Genomic DNA, 20,789 nt, shown 5'->3' with positions numbered 1-20,789 from the left:
CATTCCAAAACTGTACAGTGCATATTAAATAGAGTTCTCTGCAGGTAGAAGTTGGACAAACTTCTGGTTCCACCTTGGCTGATTCTCAAACAAACCAGACTTAACTCTACCTCTATTTGAGAGAAGTTACTTCCCCCAGTGCAGTTGCTGTTCTATTTCCCCATGTAGGAGTTTCACACCTCTGTACCTACCACATACTTAAGCAGTATTTCATCCTCCACAACCATTCCAATCCCTTGTATGCTTCTCCTTCCTCCTCTTAACATTGTCTTATTGGTTCTACTAAATCACATCTCTCCCCACCATCTTCAAAAAAAAGCACATTCCAACATGAATTTCTATGAACCACTACATCGTACTTTTCCCCTGATGTACAGAAAAAGCATTTGTTTCCTTGAACTCACCTCAACACCTTACTGAAAAAGCAGTATTTACTAATGCAGCTCTATCTGTAATCAAAAATCCAGAAGTCGTTTCAGATTCCACAGGCGTTCTTTCCTTCTTATTTGATTATTTGGGGGGTTAATATTTCTCTAAGGAATTACAGATCAAATCATCGCTTCTGACTGTCAGTCAAAGCGACTTCATAAAAATTTGGTTTTATACTGGAGCTTTTCTGCTAGGGCTCTTTTGGTGGTGCTCTTTCCAATTCCGCCTTTTGCAGGTACTAACAGCACTGACCAATGAGAAGGAAGAACAGTGACCAAATGTAATCAGCAGCTTCGGGTTCTGTCAACATATCATCACACTTGAGGCGTACTCACACAAGACGACATTAGCATCCTCAAAAGCCACATTCACTGGGTAGACTTTTCTCCCTTCATACTTACCTGTGACAGTTAAGGAGATAATGAGAACTACTGGGGGAAACCTCAGGGGCACAAAGAAATGTTACCTAAGCAGTAAGGTAGTGACCAAAATCTGTCTTCCCCTGCTCCTGACTTCACAGTCCATGAGTCACCTGTACTTGAAGATCTCCCTCTTCTGTCCACAGATCACAGGTCCAAACATTCAAGACAACATTCCAACTTTTGACAGATGTTCTGAAGTGCTATCAGTCAAGTTCACATATGCCAAAAGCAATCTGAGAGGACTGACATCTCATTTACACTCATTAAGACTAAAATAGTAAGCTGCCACATGACAGCTCTCGACGTCACTGTTACAGCTATCTTCACATTTTCACACGGACAATTAGTTTGGCAAGGTTATGTCAAGCTAGTCGCTACAGCTTTCTCACCTCCAAGGAGCAAAAGTCACCCCAGCACCTGGTGGTGATAAGTTGTTGCTTGAATTAGATGATCTTGGTGGTCTTCCTCAACCTTACCAAGTTCAGGTAAGGGAGAGAGTGATGCGCTAGTGCAAGACGATTGCAAACTCTATGAAAGCTAAGTCTTCAAAACTTCTTAGAGTTTTGAGATGTGGCACCTTATTAATATAGGAGTCAATTTGCAACAAATACAGGCAAATACTACTAAAGGTGCCTGCTATTGATCAAGTGCTCTAAAGTCTTATATGTGGAAGATTTAACTATCGAAGGCACTTCAAAGCGGAAGCAGTTCGGTCTACAGCATCTCTTACAGTGTTCAGCCAAGTAGCTCCAGAAAACACCGCGTAAGGCAACACATCTTGTTCCAGTTACTTTTGCAGCAGCGTGGTACAAAAGCTCATGAACCATTAAAAAACAAGACAGACATTGATACAGACACTTAACTCGACAGCCAGACATATTTACTGTGTGCAACACGGGAGAAATCTCTGCATAAGCGCTTCAACTTTTAGATTACTTCTCTAACAAGCATTTCATCTTCTCCACAAAAGCAGCATCCCAGTGATCTCTGCCTGAGCAGACTCCTAGCCATGCAGAACTCCTATGCCGTGATGAAGCACTGCAGTTATTATTCAGCCCAACAGAAACGCATGCAAGCACATTAAGTCTCAACAAACTGTAACGGCCACAGGTTCCCCATCAAAGCAAGAAGCGCTGGCAAACTGCTTTTCTTCCTCTGAAATCAACCCGCGGTACACTGAGACCCACCCTTCTGCCCTTCCCACAGCCGCCTTTCTTTAGGGACGCGGCGAACACATGCAATTTCTACATAGTTTCTTCAGCAAACACATGTTTTTAAGCTTAAATTAGTAATAATCATCTATTTCGGAAAGCTACACCATTGCCAGAGGGGGGAGACTATTCCATGCAAGAGCACCATCTCGCAGCAGCACTGCCCCAACTCCCTCCCTGCAAAAGCATTTCTCAGCTCCTCCACAGCTGCTTTATGGTGGCACGGCTTGCAGGCTACTCGCAGTATTTTTATCACACCAACCTCCAGAGGCTTCTTCCTAACTTGTTCCTCTTTCCTTCAAGAGGAGAAGGACACGACACATCCTATAATAAAACATCCTTGCCAACTCCTCATTGCCGCGTAGGGAATACAACGGCAGAATGACGGTTCTCAATGTGCTTTTGAAGGAGAAGAAAAAAAAAGCGGCCCCGCCGCTCCCACTGCCATAAAACCACATCGCGAACACGAGCTCCCATGCAATAAAAGAATAAACGCGCCGTGATTTAGTTCCCAACTTCCTCAGTGCCCGCAGAGCGAGAGGGCATGGGGAGGCTCTGCACCTCAGAGCCCCGCCGCACCTGCCCGGAGGGGCTGAACTGGACGCACACGGGATATCCGGAGCTGATGGGATCGCCGACTCCAACTCCGGGCTGTACGTACCCAGGGAGGCCAGAAGCCACCCTACAGCACAGCCAGAACCGGCTTCACCCTCATTCGAGGGAGAGCGATGCAGACCGGCAATACGGAGAAACGAGAGGGCACCCCACGGACACCGACGTCCCCGCCGTGCCCGCAGGATGACCGCTACTGCCCGCAGGCAGCGGGTAACGCACCGGCGCGGGAAGCGGCGCTCAGAGCGGCGGCGCACAAACTTCCCCGCTGCGCCCGGAGCAGCGCCGCCGCGGAGCCGACCGCGCCGCAGGGAGACTGCGGGCAGCCGGCAGCCGGGAGGGGGGCCGCGGCCCGCGCGAGTAACGGTCCCCGCACCGCCGGCGGGGCCCAGCGGCCGCCCCGTTTCGCTCCTGCCGGGCTCCCGCACGAAGTTTCCCCCAACTCTCCCGCAAAGCCCGACCCCGGCGCGGCTCGGGTTTCCCCGCTCCTCCTCCTCCTTCTCCGCCCGCCCCTCCGCCTCGGGGAGGAAAAAGTTGCACTTACTGCAGCAGAAACGGGAGAACACCAGTCCCAGCAGCCCCAACCCCGGGGGCAACGCCGAGCCCGCCCGGCGCCGCCGCTGCTGCCACCACCACCACCGCGGGGAGGCACCGGCCGCTGGAAAAAGTTCCCGACGACCGAGAGGAGCCGGCGAGACGCGAGAAGCGGCTCCGATCGCGGCCATACTCCGGGCTCGGCTTAGCGGAGCCACTCCAGGACCGGCCGCCGCCTCCCCGCGCCGGGCGCGTTTAGCGGCGAGCAGCGAGCGCTGCGCCGCCCCCCGCCCTCCAGAGCGGGCCACACCACCCCGCCGCGGGGACGGGGGGACCGCCGGGCCCCCAACTCCTCCCCCGCCTCCCTCCTCCTTCCTCCCCGCCCCGGGGCGAATCGCCTCGCCCCACGCCTCCCGCCCCGTTCGGGGACACCGCGAACCGCGCCCGCCTCACGGGGGGTTCCCGTTAGCGACGCGGCCGGCTCGGGGAGACAGTGGGAGGGGGTGAGGGTGACCCCCCCCGGGGGGTGTTGGTACGGCCCGCCCCGCCCCCTCCCCCGCCCCCTCCCCCGCCCCGCCCGCCCACCCGCCACCGCCCCGAGCCGGGCCGGGGGCGCCGCGCTCCTCAGCGGGAGGGGGCGGTTCCACTCGGCTCTTGCCCGCCTTCCCAGTCCCGCCCGACCCGCGGGGATGGGAGGATGCTGCGCCACGCGAGCTGCCGGCCGCAGTCCGGGAGCCGCGCCTGAGGGCTGCGATGCGGGCAGGCCGTGCGGGAAGGGAAGGGAAAGGCGCTTCCTTCCTTCCTTCCTTCCTTCATGGGTCGCCGGGGCGGGATCGCGCCTCAGCCTTCACGGCCGCCCTCTAGTCCTCAGCATGTGCCCTCAGGCTTTGGTCCTCTCGACACGAACTTCTCCCGGAGCACCGAGGGAGTCCTGAGGGGACGCACAGGAGGGAGCCTGGCAAGACGAGGAGGCCCGGAGCGGAGGCCGAAGCCCCCCGGGGCTGGGTGGGAGGTGGCACTGAGGAACGCCAAATATGGCCCTACGCAGCCCTCGGACCCCGCAGGGAGTTTCTGTCACACAAGCGGCAGGGATCCGGGGCTGTGGCACGGTGCCCGGCTGTCCCCTGGGTCAGGCTGGTGACGCTGCGAAGGGGGAATGGGCCTCACGCCCCTGCCTGAGGTCTCCGGTTCACACAGTCACAGCCCACAGTTCACACAGTCACAGAATCATAGGGGTTGGAAGAGACCTCCGGAGGTCCAACCTACCTGCTAATGCAGGTTCCCTACTGGAAATCATTTAGGTTGGTCTTGAATTCACCTTCGGAGAGCACCATACAGTGTAATATTAGTGCAATATTATTCCTTCAGTCGTGGGCACAAACTGCAGTTTCTCCCTCAGCCACACATGGCTAAGCTTATCAGATGCTCACAATGGAATGTTCATCCAGTCCTCTGCTATGCGGAACGTTTGCCAGTTAACTGCCCTCATTAATTTGTAGCTGTGAAACAAAACCAAATTCAGGCAAAGAGTTACTGAGGCGAACTGTTAGCAGTGATGGATGTTGTACATTCATCACCATTTTAGAGGGCAAACAAACATAACCGAGTGTACTCTTCAGAGCTTTGTCAAATCAATTTGATTCCCTATGTCCGGAGCTCAGCTCATATGAAATTCTTCTCAAACCAGTTTCACCTGGGACTGGGATTCCAGCCTGTGCAGGTGGTGCCGTAGGACCTCGTCCAAAACTGTGTCGACAACTTTTGGGGACTGCTTGCTTAAAGGAAGAAGGAATAGTATGAAGTGGAGTGGTCTTCCCACTGCTGATGCTTCAAAGTCTGATCGCTTCATCTGTTGCTGGAATCTTTGCCGTTTTGATTCCATGGAAACCAGTATATCCCTCCCCGCCAATAAATCTGGATAAATATAATACTGAATTAATCATTAGAGTCTAATTTGTTTTTATACTTAGAGCCTTTTTACATGGGAAAATTGATGAGCGTAGCTATAGCAGAATAATTTACGTTAATACAGCTTTGCTGATGTAACGTTCCAGGTAGATGTATTAATTGTGCATAATTATTCCATTTCCCTGCATAGACGAGTCCCATATAGATAAATCCTTAAATCCCCCCTTTATACTTAACAATCGAATCAAATTACATCTCATAATTACATTTACACCAAGTTCAAGGCACTCTTAAGCCGGGCAGGAAATATAATGGGGCCATAACGTAACTGAGAGCGCAACCCTTAAAATCCTATTTGTGGCAGCTATAATCAAATTGTCATCTGCTATATTATTTTCATTTCTTCTCATTCCAAAGTAAGAAAAGGCATTAATTCCATTAAAGCGAAATGTTTTGAAGGGCTAGCACCAAAATGTGTGCATCTATTCACGGTGGCTAAGGAAGCAAATGCAGTTTGTCATATTTCAGCAAAACTGTGCCCAGTCTGTAGGTAACTGCTGCTAGTGCCAGGTTCAGCGCTGTTGTAATCAGGAGTCCTGGGGACTTTGTGATAGGAAAGGAAATTTGACTTCATGACATCAAAGCTAAATTTGGCTCTCGGATGCTTAGAACGCTCCTGAAGGTGCGATGCTCCAAACAATTAATCCTGCGTAATACTGAATAAATGCATATAGGACACAGTGGCTCGCTTCTTGTAATTCCATTGTTACTGGCATATTTTCCCACAAGGAGATGGGTTTTTTTTCCAAAGCTGGCAGCGGTCCTGTTCGAAAGCATCTTTGTGCTGCAGAGACACAAAGGACCAGACTCTTTCCAGCTTGCTTTCCCCCTTCCACGTTCCCCTACCCCCCACCATTGTCCACCCACCTGCCCTTCCCCCCATGAAGAAAAGCCCTTCCCCTTCATTTAGGCTGGGTTTTTTTGGCAAGGCTTCTCCTCTCAGTTCTTAACCCTTGTGGTCATTTGAAAACAAAGTTCTGAAGCAGTGTGAAATTAACTTATATGCATAACATTTGAAGTGACGGCACAAATTCCCGCTGGAATGAAGGGCCATTCACTTCAGTGGGAATTTGTAAATAGATTTGTAACAGAACCAATGCGCTTTTCTGAAAACCCCCTCGCTGCCATTCTCATGGATGGGACGGGGCCTCCCTGGCAATGTTTCTGCACCACCACCCCTTATGGCCTTTGAAAATAAAAATACAATGAAGCAGCCCAGCAGAAAACCTGCCTTTTTCCCCACACCGTCCTCTAGATGAGACGTTTTGCCTTCTGCTGGGTAGAGCGTCTGTGATTTGCTAGCGGTTTCTTGCATTTCCACAAAGACACTGAGACCATCACTGCATCTTTACTGAAGCTGGAGTCATCGTGTCTCTGTCCATGCAAAACTTCAGACGGGGTTAACAGTCCTGTATGGAGACAGATGTCTATCCAATTCCTGCTCCAGGAAGCCACGGAAATGCATCTCTGCAGGCATGATTGATGCCAGTTCCTGAAGGGTCAAGGGTGCAGAGAACGTGGGCTGCATATTTATCTGCATGCATCTCCCATCTCCGCTGTGGGCTCAGTGTTCTTGTCGTCCACGACTTGTTTGGGAAGGGCTTAGGAGGGCTCCTCACAATGCACAAAGTTTTGTTTATTGCTTTTGAAATATGCTCTTAATAGTGCTGGGTACGCTTAGGAATCTTTAGGTAAAGGGTGCTCTATAACCACGCTTCTTACTGAGAGATAACTAAAGCTAGAAATAAATCCTAAAGTTGGATTATTCTTTCTTTCTTCCTGCTTTCTGCGTACAGTGTGATGCAGAATGGTTTGTTATGTCCTCTCATAGAAAATTCAATCACGACATTTTGATTTAAATCATAAGCAAGCTTAGCCGACAGCAACATACACGCAGTTGTATTGTATATGATGTTTAAAATATCCATTTGCCACAGATTTTATTAATTGAAGATGGCGTTTAAATCTTGTCCCTTTAGGGAGAAGCCTGAGTGACTGACTCCCTCTGTATTGCAGAGTGAGATTAAGAAAACTTTGGTTCCCCTGCACACAGAGCAGCCCTGCTCTCATCTGTTTGTGAGAGGCCTTTTCCATGTCTCGGCAAACTCTGAGAGCTCATGCTTCATTTCACAACATAGTAAAGTAGGTCCCGACAGTAATTATCCCTAACCTTACGTTTCATATCCATGGTCAGATGTACACATCATCCCCTCTTCAATTAAATGGAGAGCTCCGTTGTCTCAGCCAAGAGGTTTTAGACTCCCAGCCAAAGAAGCAAATTCCTTATCCATTTCTGACAGGCAAAAAAAAAAGTAGGCAAGGAAATGGTCCGGTTTGCAGTTACAGCTCTCTGATTACCACTTACATCCCTGAGAAAGAGGACAGAAAACATAAGGATTCCTCTTGGAAGGACGCTTGCAAGCCAGACAATGCTTCCTCTGTTTTCTTTCTGCTCTGCTTCCCTTTACTGTAATCTCTTGCTCTCTTTCTGTGAGCCTGTTTTCTGTGCTTTCTCTCTCTTCATCTTTAACTATTTAGGTGTACTTCACAGATAAGTAGATATGACGTTTTACACTAATAAGTAAAGAAATACCCCTTGATTCATGTGTAGCTGTGTAGACAAATGCGCAGCTTATGTATATCATTTTGAAATGAACATGTTTCCTTCCAAGGCACGAGCAATATATACTTAAGATGATCAAAAAGAGAACAGGGGAAGTTTGTCAACCAAGGTAGTCCCTATGGTATGTGAGAGCATGCTTGCCGTCCCTCTCGATGTTTTGCTCATGGCTCAAGGAATCTGCTTTCTTGCTGGGACAAAAAGAGCAAAGATTAATTCCTGGAAAAAAAATAATACATATATATATATATTATGTTTATCCCAGCGAGGTTACAATTTCATAGTGCATGCTGACCTTTCACGGTGATCTTCTCATTGCTTCTATTCACTGACATGGTCCCGGCTCCAGTGAGAGCTTAGCTCTTGATTCAAGGAAAAAGCAGTTTTAGCATTCATTTTAATGGGATCTTTTATTCATTTTTAGTATCATTACTGTTACACCAGCTTTACTTAATTATGAGAGAAGAAGCAGGCTTACAATTCCCCAGAGAAATTTTCTGGGTTTTTTTTCTTCTTAGACTTAGTCTCTTTGTCTTCTCAATTTCTCCTCCCTTTTAATTTTCCTTGAGTCTACTTATACTTAGCCTTAGAAATAAGCACATTTCATGAGATTTCGACTTCTATAAGTGGTGTAATCTTATATATATATATTTTTCTTTCCTATTATCTTTTCCTCTGTGTTCTGATTGCTGAATGCAACAGGTATTCCTCGGGAATGGGGTACGTGAACCAAAAGGTTGTGCCTGCATGTGTCCTAGGAACACAGCTTGCATATGTAATATAAGAAAAATGAATCAAGGTGAGGTCACAAGGCAACTGCAGTAATATATATTTATCCCTGCTGTTTACATCCTCGTTGTGTACGTGTAACCATATTAACTTCTGCAAATTCAAAGACCTGCAGAAGATTGAAACGTGCCATGGTTCACTAAGAAAATTTCACCTTAACCATACCTGTAGATTTCTGCTATATTAAGCATTAAGCCAGCATACCTTGCAGGTTCTGCGATGACATTTTTGAATGTCTGTCAGAATTAGTGTTGGCCTGAAACTAAATGAAGATTTCAGTCTCTGAATAATTGTTGAGTATATTTTCAATCCTTTGCAGATCAAGTCTTTTAAAACTCTGAGTGGGAAAGAGAAGTGTGTATTAATTTTTGACAGCTATTTTAAACTTGTGAATTCAGAATTTGCCCTTCTGCCTTCAACCTGAAAAGAGTAGCCTAGAAGGTGCTGACATGCCTTTGATCCTTTGAAAACCATTTGTAAACTGAAGAAACCTTTATTAAACTTTAAAAACTAGTCTCTGTGCGCTGAGTGCTTCATTTCTATATAGCTTCGTAACAGATGCCCTTATACGTATACACAGTTCTCAATATATTATACAATACAGTATGATATGATAATCTCTACTTTAGCATGAGCAATTGTTGGTCTGCCTCGAGGTGTGCCTTTGAACCAGGGGATAAACACTGGTCCACATAGAAAACATTACTAAGGTTGAAGTCTTCATCTACATCGTATCTTCTACCACTTAGATTATTCCCACATAGAAAAGAAAGATGCATTTATACAGGTATGAATAGCCTTCCCCCCCCCCCCCCCCTTTTTTTTTATCCTGTATAAAAGTGCTTTTATTGATAATAACTGCATCTAAATTGCATTTATGTAATGCTTTTACCTCCTGATCAAACCTGTTATGTAACAACCAAAAATCTGCGTAGATTAAGGGCTCGTGAGCAGAGGATTTTTTCTTTGGTGATTCAGACAAAATGTGGGGGAAAAAAAAAAACCAACAAACTTAATCTGTGCCAAAAAAGACTATGGCTTTTTTAATGAATGTTTCTGCTCCCTTCAGATTAGGTCAGTTTCTGGGCAAAAGCACCTTTAAAACGTGAAGTATCAAAACTTCAGTTTGGAAATATTTACAGTCTCATTGTTTCAGTTCTCCAGAACTGGACACTTGGCTGCCAGTTGCTGGAAGCTGTCCCAAATTCATGTATTCTGAATCTGTAAATATTGGACTCCCCTACAGCAATGGGGCTGGAACTAGGTGATGTTAAAGGTCCCTACCAACCCAAGACATTCTATGCTTCTATGATTATTTTGTCAGATCACGGCGGGAGGAGGCAAGGATACATCTCTACCTTACGGGAGGGTTCACAAGGCCTGAGAATTTTTTTCTCTGAATTTATTGTAATCTGCTCAAAAAGGATTAAATAACCCAAAACAAGCCTTGCTGCAATGCAAATACAGAAGTCTATTTTAAGCTGATGCTGAACAATCATTTTGAAGGAATATTTTATTCTAGGTGTACAATCCTGAGAGATCCAATTTGCTTGTAATTCTTCCTTTAATAGTCAAAATCAAGGAAGAATACAGACTAAACTGATAGAAAGCACAGTGTAGATTTAGGTAGGAGAAGAACCCAATTGCAAGAAAGAAAACTTGCTCTAAGTTGTATGTGCATGTAAAAACCTTGCTAAACAAGGACCATAAAACGTATTTTTCCTGCCCACAAACTCACACCTGCTAATACACCTTGTAAAATTAGTTGCATCCTCAGTAATACCCTTCAGCAACAAGTTCCAAGGTCTAATTATATGTTTAATTATATATTTTCTGTCAGCTCACTTACATCCAACTACAATCAACAGCATGTCAGCTGGGATCAATTCTTTGACAGTGATTTTATTATAGTTTCTGTGTAATCGTACTTTGGTATATCCACCCCGTTCCCACCCCTGAGCATATGGTATCTTCTTTTATGCATCTGAATTAGAGACAAGCACAAGCATTAAATATGAATCTCTTGGCTTTTGACGTTTGCCAGTCCTTGAGTTGTTTGCAAATGTTTTTTATATCAATTTCACTTCTGTACCACAAGTGCTTTGTTAACATCTGCCCTGCAGCAGATGATCATTTTTATTTACTGATTTATTCATATATCTATATTGTGGTGTGAAAACATGTTTGTAACTGTTGGGCTTTAATCTGTGGAAGAAAAATAACATAATGAAACACAGCCTTGCTTTGCACTTGAAAGGAAAAATGCATTATTTCTTTGTTTTACAAGATAATCCCAGATATAATAGGTAGTATAGCCATAATAAATTCAGTTCTTTGTTGAAATTCTCCTTCCCTCAGCGAAAGAGCCATGCTTTCTCACACATCTATAGTCTATCAAATGTTCTTGGAGGATCTTTTTGCACCAGATGCTATCTTGTTTCTCTTTGTGCTTCAGATTAGCTCCCTAAACATTTTGACGCACACAAAGAATTATGCCAACTAGTAACTGACATATCCTGCTTTTCAGACTTCTTCTTCCAGAGTGGCTGAGTTCACTTTGATATCAGTGAGAGCTTAAAGTCCTATTATCTGATGCTTCTGCAGCGTATGTGTGTGGATGAAACTGCATGATTTTGTGTTAAATCTCTTCATATGTTAGCTCTTTATACCTAGATAAGTAACAAAAGTTATTATAAAAAGGTATTTACATCTTGGTTGTGTAAATCATTGCATGTGGTTGAGGGAGGGCAGCATCCAGCCCATAAGTTGTGTTTTCCAAGAAGTCTCCATGTTCCTACCAAAGATTATGTCATTTGCCTTTAGCTTTGAGTGGGCTGGAATTTTCACTTAATTGTTTCAAGCTGAAGTGGCCATTTTAGGTTAGCTTTAGTGACGCCGTGTTGTTTTTCTTTTCTTTTTTTAATCAGAAAATGTGTGTTGAGTTCAAATCAAAACTTCCCATTCAAACACATGTCCCAGTTTCAGAAAGACTGAAATTGCCAGTGAGAGAGGTATCTAAGACTAAGCATGGAAGGCTTTACGATCTTTGATGACTTTACAATCTGAGGTCAGTGCATTCACCTAATACAACAAGCATTAGCTTTGCAGGATGGCTGTGCAAACCCCTGGGCCTTTTTGCTGAAATACACTTGCTAGATGAGACATTTTATGTAGACAGACAAACATGAACTGGTAATGGAAGAAGCCACCGAAGTGTTCACGTGAAGATTCACATGCGGATGTGCTACTTGAGGCCCATGTGCAGCTTCTGGCTTGGGCAAGAAAGGAGCATGAAGCTGAGTGGTGAAAAAAGTGGGAAACAAGGGTCAGGAAGGTTGGCTTTCAGAGGCATCACTGTTAAGTGCAGATATTCTGTAGACAGACTGAAAAAGGCCTACTAGGTTACTTGCATTAAAGAGAAATACTGTTTCTTATTCAGCTGTAATGACTGTGCCTATTGTTCCTGCTCCATTTTAGAGTGAATATTTTTACATCTTTTATTGTTATAACAGCAAGGATAGATCTTTATTTTTTTTCCCAATTACTGGGGAAGTTACCGAAAGTGTAGTTGTAAAGTGACCAAAATTGTTCACACCAGTGAGTGTAATTTGGCAAATAATTATGGCTGAAAAAATATGGAAGCAATATAAAAAGATCTGAAATGTTTCATTTCAGAGACACCAACTGCTTATTTTGACATTTTTTAATGAATCATTTTGGCTTCTCCTTTCTCTTTCAAACAACATTTTTCATTGGTAAGTTGTCTATATTTTTTAAAGAAGAAAGAATTAGAGGTACATTTTCTGAGAGCAAAATGGAACATCTAAATGAAAAGCACACAAAGCGTTCATTTTTATTTCAGCGAAGCAGACAGTTTTATCCTCAGTATTCTATGTAACAACAAAAAAAATCATCATTTTCTCTTCTGCATTATTAATGACTGTAGATGTCAATAGCCCAGTGCGTGTATCTCAGTCTAGACCTAGCTCCTTCCTTTTGGAAGGAAGAAGAAAAACAACAGATCTGTGTGTCATTGCCATTGTATATTTTCATAATGCTACCATGCCACACAAAGCAACAAAGGTGTCTACGCCATGTGTGAGTGCATGACTGTCCAGACATGGTCCTGAGAGTCGATGCATGAAGCCGATGCAGAAGAGCTATGAAGAGGTTCTGCCATATGTGGTAGAAGGTTCTGCCATATGTGGCAGCTTTTCAGGAACAGCTGCTGTAGCAAGGACCTCATCAAAAGCCCAGAGTTCATTGCAAGACTGGCTTCAGGCCATACAATATATGCAGTTATAAGGGAAGGCGTGGGCTCTGTTTATTTCCTCCAGTCTTGGAGATGTGCTGAAGAAGCAGAATGGGAAAGCTACAGGAGCAGAAAGACTGATGTGCTCAAGAATGAATTTCTGGAAGACGTGTTTGAAATACACCAGAGCCATGCTTTAGAGCTTTGGCATGGAACATGCAGATCTCCTAAACTGGGCAAAGAAGAGTTAAGATGCATGGCACAATTCCAGGGCACACAAGTGTTAAGTATTAAAGAAGCTGTGCTGATGCAGAAGAAAAAAGGGGGTTAGATCGTGTTCTTTCAGTTATTTTTTTTTCAATGAATTGTTGTAAAGCTGATCCAGTGATGCTCCACCAAGCATCTGTTGGCTGCTGGTACAGCACAAAATACCCCAGTGCAGAATTCTCATGAAATAGCGGGGCTCGGGGACCCTGTGATAGGCCCTTGCGCAGAGTGCCTGTGTTCCTCTACTCTACTGAGAGTCTCCATACTGCAATCTTCTGACTCTTTGTCCTGTATTACAGCAAAAAAAACCCAGCTATTTTATAACTGCTTATGCAAGCTCCTTTTGTAAGTTGAAATGACTCTATATCCCCCTGGGTTATCAGTAGTAAATTGACGTTTGCGTGTGCCAACTCTTTCACATCTGCGTGTAAAGAAAACTGTGGGGATTAGTCTTAATACCTTAGAGCTAGATAAATATTTACCGAGTTTGATTTTGTCATCCTTTCATGGCCAATACTGAGTACAAGGTGACGGCAGGACTACTGAAAATATACAAACAGTATTAATTACGTTTTTTCTCCATTTTCAAACCACAGAATCCACTTTCACGGCATACTCTGATTTTACATTTATCCCTTCCCAGGTGAAATGATCACTTCTTGTCACTTGTGACACTGTCATGTCTCGTATGTGTTTCTGAAATATAATGCTCGGTTTCTCCATTTAGATATGCCTTTATGGAGAACTACAGCAGAAATTTACTGCCGCAACAGCCACAGCCAATCATCTTCTGCAAAATCCTTCCCCTTCTAGAACTGCAAACCAACCATGGGTCACTCCAAACAAGAATCTGAATATTAAAAATATGCTTTCCTGTTAGCAAGAAGAATTTCTTTTCAGCTTCCCACGTAAGGTTCAGCTGACAGTCAGAATCATTTAGAATAGATACTAGTGGTATTTGAACACCCAAGTCCACATAAATGCATAACTTTCTGATACACGAGTAAAAATCACAAACTTACTGAGAAAACAGAGAACGGTGACTTTTGCATTGTTCACTTCCATGCATGATTACTATAATTCACTGAACCTTCAGCTTTATGTGAGGATGACAAGTAAAATTACTATGTTGTAAATCTAGCACCTTATGCTGATTAGCATCAGACTTTTGCAACTAGAAGAGATTCTTGCCTCTTTCCTTCCTTTGACTTCAGACCATCTCCAAAGTCAGCTGAAGGCCACAGACTTAATCCTTGGAGTAATTAGTGGATCAAGTATCAGCTACGCAACAGATCTTGTTTCAGTCTTTGAACAACTGAGACAGCTACTTCCTTGGGGGTTAAGCTGTGCTAGAGAAGCAGGTTTCTGGCACCTATGGACTATATACCCATGGCATATTCAGCTGCCATTGGGAAGTCTTGCAAAAGTTCTTGGCAATGTCAATGTATTGTATTATGGCTACCCTCCTCTTGTTAAGGAATGACAACCTCCCTTAGATGACATGGTTTCATGACAGTCGTGTAACAGATGAAAACTTCAAAAAAATAATTAAAAAAAAAAATCCAAGACATTGTTTTCTTTTAATAAACTGCGCTCCCTCCCCTCTTCTCTTCTCAGCATAACTCTCCAGGAAACAAAAAATCACAGCAGGTCATGAAAACCAAACTAAGGCCACTAGATTATCACATAGGTTCTACAGAAAGACCCTAAGGGTATTGCAGCATAGGAACATAGAATTGTTAAGGTTGGAAGAGTCCTTCAAGATCATCTAGTCCAACAGTCCACCTACTACCATGATCACCACTAGGATAATACCATGGACACCTAGAGGAAGAGTCTTGTATTATGCCTTAGGTATTCTCAGACTTAAAAAGCACATGAGGATTAATCTAATGAAAAGTAAATGTATTTTCACCAAGCTGGATCTCCTCCATAGATGCCAGAGAGGAAAAGTTATTTCTGTAGTGCTGTTCATCTCATAGAATCATAGAATCATAGAATGACCCGGGTTGGAAGGGACCTCAAGGATCATGTAGTTCCAACCCCCCTGCCTGGCAGGGCCACCAAACATACACCTTTACTAGATCAGGTTGCCAAGGGCCCCATCCAACCTGGCCTTGAACACCTCCAAGGACGGGGCATCCACAACCTCCCTGGGCAGCCTGTTCCAGGGCCTAACCACTCTACTAGTAAAGAACTTCCCCCTAACATCCAACCTAAATCTTCCCTCCTTCAACTTGAATCCATTTCCCCTAATCCTCATCCTAATCCCCATCCATTTCCCCTAATCCCTCATCCTGAAGTAGGGTAGATAGGCTCACCCTTAAGTGTCTGCTTCTTACTCTGAACAATTAGAAAGACTGAGCTAACTATCTCAATTGTGGCTTTTGCATGATAGGCATATAAATCAGGAAAGAGGAGGTCCACTCCTCATGAATATATTTTGCACTAATACTCATCATAATCTATGCATAATATCTTTTTTTAAGAACCACATATGCATTGAGCAGACTTTATGTGACTGGAGGCAGTTTGGTGTTCTCCATACTGGTGTGAAAAGGAAACTGAAAAGTGCTTGAACATACGTCAACTAAAAACTGGCACAGTGATTTACAGGGCAAAAGGAAGAGACCTTGCACAGTCACTGACTAAACTCTGTTACAACCATGTTTGTTCACAGGTATGTACATGCATTGCTGGCTGTATCACAAGGCCAGCTGTAGGTACTGTGTGTATTAACCAACCTGAGCACAGAACAGCTTCATAAAGGAGAGTTGTATTTGATGTTGTTCCCAGACCTGCTCTGTAGCAGAGAACTAACAACACTGCCAAAAGTGACTTCTGTTTCCTCAGCTGTAAAAGAAATGTGGTAGGACTACCTCTTGTAAGTTCTGAATTTGATTACTTATTTCCACTTAACTAAAGTTAAACTTCTGCCAGATTTTGCTTTCTTTGCTGTCTCCTAGAGCATATCACCAGTACTAAGGGAAGCTGTTGAGGCTGGCAACATCACGGACTGCACAAGAAGAGACTAACAGGCTGATGTTGAAACCTCAGAGGCTTTAATAGCAATCACTCTTTTTGTGTTGAGGTTTCCTCTGACATGAATCCCAAACATAGCTGTGTATAGGCAGTGTTTGTATATGTACCTTCTAAAACGAGAAACACTCAGGGGAGCTGGGCTTCAAAGCATGCACAAGCTTGTTTGGGTGTTGGTGTAATAAATGATGTCTGCTGGTACTGTATTATCCATGTGTATGAGAACATAAGCATAAAAGTTAATGTCTGAAATCATTCCTTCCTAAGATTTGCCTATAACTGATTACAAAAATGGCACTACAAGCCCACTTTCCACTCCAAGAATTTCCCCTTCAGAGGCTTCCATCTCAAATTTGAAATCTCATGGCTTTTTTCTTGCTCTATGGTACCCTACTAAGGAAGTAACTTGCAAAACATACCCCTACATTTTCAATTAATATGACAAACACTTTAGTTCCAATGAAGGATGAAGTTCAGGAGAGATTAACATTCTGAAACCTACACACACTGACATACAATCACAGTAATTTTTACTGACCTGCTGTTAATTTCTTTTCTGGCTTAGTGCCATATGAAAAGACTTCTGACAAGACACTGAGTTACAGGTCCTGAACCTGAGCCATGTAATACTTGTCAGGTTATTCTAAAAACTTCATAACTGTATCAAAGAGTAGCTGTTCAGTGTCGACTGATTTCACTAATTTCCTATCTTTTCTGAATTTTCTGAAAGGAAGAATTTTATCCATTTTACCATGAATAAGATCTATGCTGAGAGGAGCAGTCTTGACATTTTGATAGAGTGCAACCACTTGAAGAAGAAAAAGGAGCTACCGGAGAAACTAACAGAATAATAAAAGTTTCACCAAACTACAGTCTAATCTGTCGATGTTTTGCAGGCGTCCAGCTCCTCAGCAATCAACTCTGCAGAGTTAAGGCCAGGGCATTTGGAAGGAGTGGGCATGGTTGAGATATTTTAAAAGAGGAAGTAAAAATTAAAAACCCAAAGGAGAATTTTTAAGAACTTCTTTAAGGGTGATGGAGCACTGGCACAGACTGCCCAGAGAGGTTGTGGAGTCTCCTTCTATGGTGATATTCAAGACCCATCTGGATGGCTAGCTTTGTGACCTGCTGTAGAGAGCTGCTTTAGCAGTGTTGGACTCAGTGATCTCCAGAGATCCTTTTCAACCCCCACATTTCTGTGATTCTGATTCTGTGAAATGTATCTTTCTGAAATACTATTTGACCTGAATATTGAGGTGTATACTCACAATTAATTTATTAGGTGTTTTTGTAGTCATCACTGACCAGAAGCTTGAGTTCTTTGAGTAAGCTGCTCTGGAAAGCGTGGTAATTTAAACAGAAAATATCTACTGTTGCCATGATTAATAATTCATTAAATATCGACTCTGAAAGGTGTCTTAGTTGAATTTCTTATAGCTACTTAAATATGCTCTAAAATCTTTTATCTCGTTATTATTTCTGGTCACTTCTTACTCGGGAACCTTTAAGTTAGATATAGACTGAAAAAACATGTACATATGTACATATTGATATCCAAGTAGATAATGTTTTTCATTCAGAATTCATGCAAAATCATGCAGAATTCTGATGCAATAAATTAAAACCATTCTGTTACATGCATCACCCAAGATCTTACTTATGTTATGTCAGTTTGGGTCATCATGTTTCAAGCATGGCAGCTAAAATCTTTAGTAAGTAATATCCTTTTTCAAAACCACTTTTTAATGATTTTTTAATGATTTCTTACTGTTCTAAGTACTGACTGTTCACAATTACAACTTTCCACATAGTGGTGGTAAGCAAAAATAAGGGAGTGTTTTAATTATAAATACTTAGGAGAATAGCTGTGTAAAAAACTGTCTAATTTATGTTCCTTGTGATGAAGTAGTGTGTGACCAAATTCCAGAACTATGAGTTTGAAAAAGTAATTCTGCGTCTAGTGCAGCTTAATGGCCATATGTCTGAGAGACAGAAGTGCCGTTCAAGAGCTTAGTTTATGTTCCCTTCAGAATCTTTGTGCTAAAAAGCCAGGCCTAAAAACAGTTGCAGGTTTTAGAGTATCAGTATTTATCATGTATCTGAAACTGCACTGATGTGATTTCAAATCCGCATCAATAATAAGCATAATTTCTATTTCAGATATTTTAAGCTATACCCAGACTGTAATTTACATCGCCATCATCATCAGTTACACCATAGTTCTGTCTAAGACTTCGGTATGAGGGCAGGAAATGTGTCTGCACACTTATGTACTCTATAGAATAATGCTTTAGTATCTTGTCATTCAATGAGACCCAGGAAATGTACAAAGCAGATTATGCAGTATGCATCTGCCATCATATTTGCAGTATGTCCTGTGTCATGGAAACATGGAAGCTGGTGGCAGGTCTCATCATACAGTGGTGCTGGTGAAGAGGAGAGGATGGCCGACAACCAAGTGCTGGAAGAGAGGCAAAGCTCAAAACTCCACAATTAGAATTCCCTATGAGCTGCAATTTTGTTGTGGTTTGGCTTTTTGGATCCTCAAGCTCCTAGTAAGGCAGATTTCTGTAAGATGCTCCTTGTTTCCCCTCATTCCGCAGTGAAACAATATTACTCAAGGCTTATGGACATCTTTAGTGAAGGAACATGCACTGACCCTCCAGGAATCTCTGATCTTTGTCTTCTGTTGCAGTTTGAGCCTGCACAAGTTTGTCTGCCTTCTGTACTGTGCAAAATCTTTTCTTAGCTTCTTTTAAGCTCTCGTTTTGTCCATGGGAATGCATGGCATTTTATTACTTCAAACGTGAAGGTGTTTGTTATAACAAGGACTGAACCGCAGGAGCTAAATGCTTGTTGAAAAAAATGTTAGTTAAGATAACTAAGTAGTGAAGACTCAGACTGCCTTCATTTATTCCAGTCTTGAGTGTAAGCCACAAAATATGAGTTTATTCGTACAGCAGAAACATTAAAAGAATAAAAACTATCTTTTCAGATAAATGTTAAGGTTTGCTCTATTTTACTGGCACCACCATTATTCATTCCAGTAAAGTCCATCTTTTTGCCTGAAGTGATTTAATAAATTACTGATTACACTTTCTTCACAGCTGGACAAATCCAGATGTGCTTAGAAAGTGTAGTATATAGCTTTAACTGACTTCTTCAATCACCATGTTGCCAGTGATTAAGGTGATGGATTCTATCATACGGTGCTGTCAGTAAGTGAAAACAAGAAGCTGATGTGAAGAGCTGTGAAGTCACATGCAAGACTGTACCCAGACTATTGCATGGTACAGAAGAGAATTATTCTTACTTTTGAGTTCAGCAGTTAATTTTAATGCTTTATTAGCTGTATGTCATTAATCTTTCAGGAAAGCTACTGGACGTTCTGACATATCTTGAATATTCATACAAAGACAAAGCTGTCTGAATACCTGTAGTTAAGATTTTATTAAGGAGATATCTTGTTTAGATGCAAAGTAATCATAGAATTCGGAAATAGGCATTTGTTACTTGTCTTTATCTGCATTACTGAAGCAGATTACTAAATCATTTCGACATTAAAGCAAAGGACCCGATTCTGTGAACTGTAGACCATTTCCACTGAGGAACTGAGCACTGTGTGACCAATCTTGAGGATGCTCAAGTGTCTGCAGAGTCTGGACCCAAGGGAAGAGGTTCACAGCATTTTCCCATTCACTTCATGTTTGCCATTACATTAGCAGGAAACTGTTCCAAAGAACATTTACTGGAATATTCACAGATGAGTTATGTGATTGCTGATCGCTTTCAGTAAACACTGCTGTTGTGTGATGGAAATCCTGTAAAGCTAGAATAAAAGCTTTGAAGATAAGAATTATCACATAAATGTGGTTATTTGGAGAGGAATAATTAAATATGCTACCTTGAATATCTTTAATGATTATTTTACCTACACGCATATAAAAGGAGCAAGCACCAGAATCAGTGGATACTTGGCTTTGTGAGATTTTAGGTATTGATTTGGGTGATAAATGCAGGCTTAGATTTGCAGCTATATCAATTCAACTAAGATGTCGCTCCAGTGTTTTACGATGCAGTTTTGCAAGTGCCTTCTTCCCTCCCTCTTCTACTTCACTCTCCTCTACTCAAATCATTTTCTGGGTGGCTCTTTTCAGAAATGTGTTCCGTATGAAATATGAGTATCAAGAGTAATAGACTTTAGATGATACTGTAATTCTCAAATATGAAGAAGCTAACTTCATCCTAATAAATCATAGCTCCACTAGAATAATGATGAGATTGAATTTGAGTTTTCTTCCAATCTTGCTGTGAACTGAAATGTTCAATATGCTTTCAATTAAAAGCAGCCAAGTGGAAGTTTGGATCATGCTCACAATTCTTCCTTATTTTATTTTATTTTATTTTATTTTATTTTATTTTATTTTATTTTATTTTATTTTATTTTATTTTATTCTGTTTTTCAAACTGAAGGAGATAACAGGTCTGCTAAAACTGAAAATTTATCTTAAAAGTACAGATGAAGCCAGAAACCATATTTCTGCTTTCAGCTCAGACTTCAGTCGCCACCAGTATCAAGGAGGGCAGACCAGTATCTGAGTTATCAACTTTGGCTTTGATAGGAAAAAAAGTATTGGAAAAAAACC

The 20,789-nt window shown here is 42.6% G+C and overlaps 1 protein-coding gene across 2 annotated transcripts in view; it reads right to left on the bottom strand.

Moving 5' to 3' along the window:
• NECTIN3 (nectin cell adhesion molecule 3) overlaps positions 1-3,544 on the bottom strand; it is a 61,167-nt gene extending 57,623 nt beyond the window's left edge. For both annotated transcript variants that reach the window (XM_072359911.1, XM_072359902.1), the window contains exon 1: positions 3,219-3,544. In XM_072359911.1, coding sequence (XP_072216012.1) covers positions 3,219-3,399 — 181 coding nt within the window. In that variant the 5' untranslated portion in view covers positions 3,400-3,544. The remainder of the gene's footprint in view (positions 1-3,218) is intronic.
• Positions 3,545-20,789: the final 17,245 nt, after the last annotated feature.

The sequence above is a fragment of the Excalfactoria chinensis genome, chromosome 1 (assembly GCF_039878825.1).
Source record: "Excalfactoria chinensis isolate bCotChi1 chromosome 1, bCotChi1.hap2, whole genome shotgun sequence".
Classification (NCBI taxonomy): Eukaryota; Metazoa; Chordata; class Aves; order Galliformes; family Phasianidae; genus Excalfactoria; species Excalfactoria chinensis.
The sequence above is the reverse complement of the archived record's forward strand: the minus strand, read 5'-3'. Positions and strand labels throughout refer to the sequence as shown.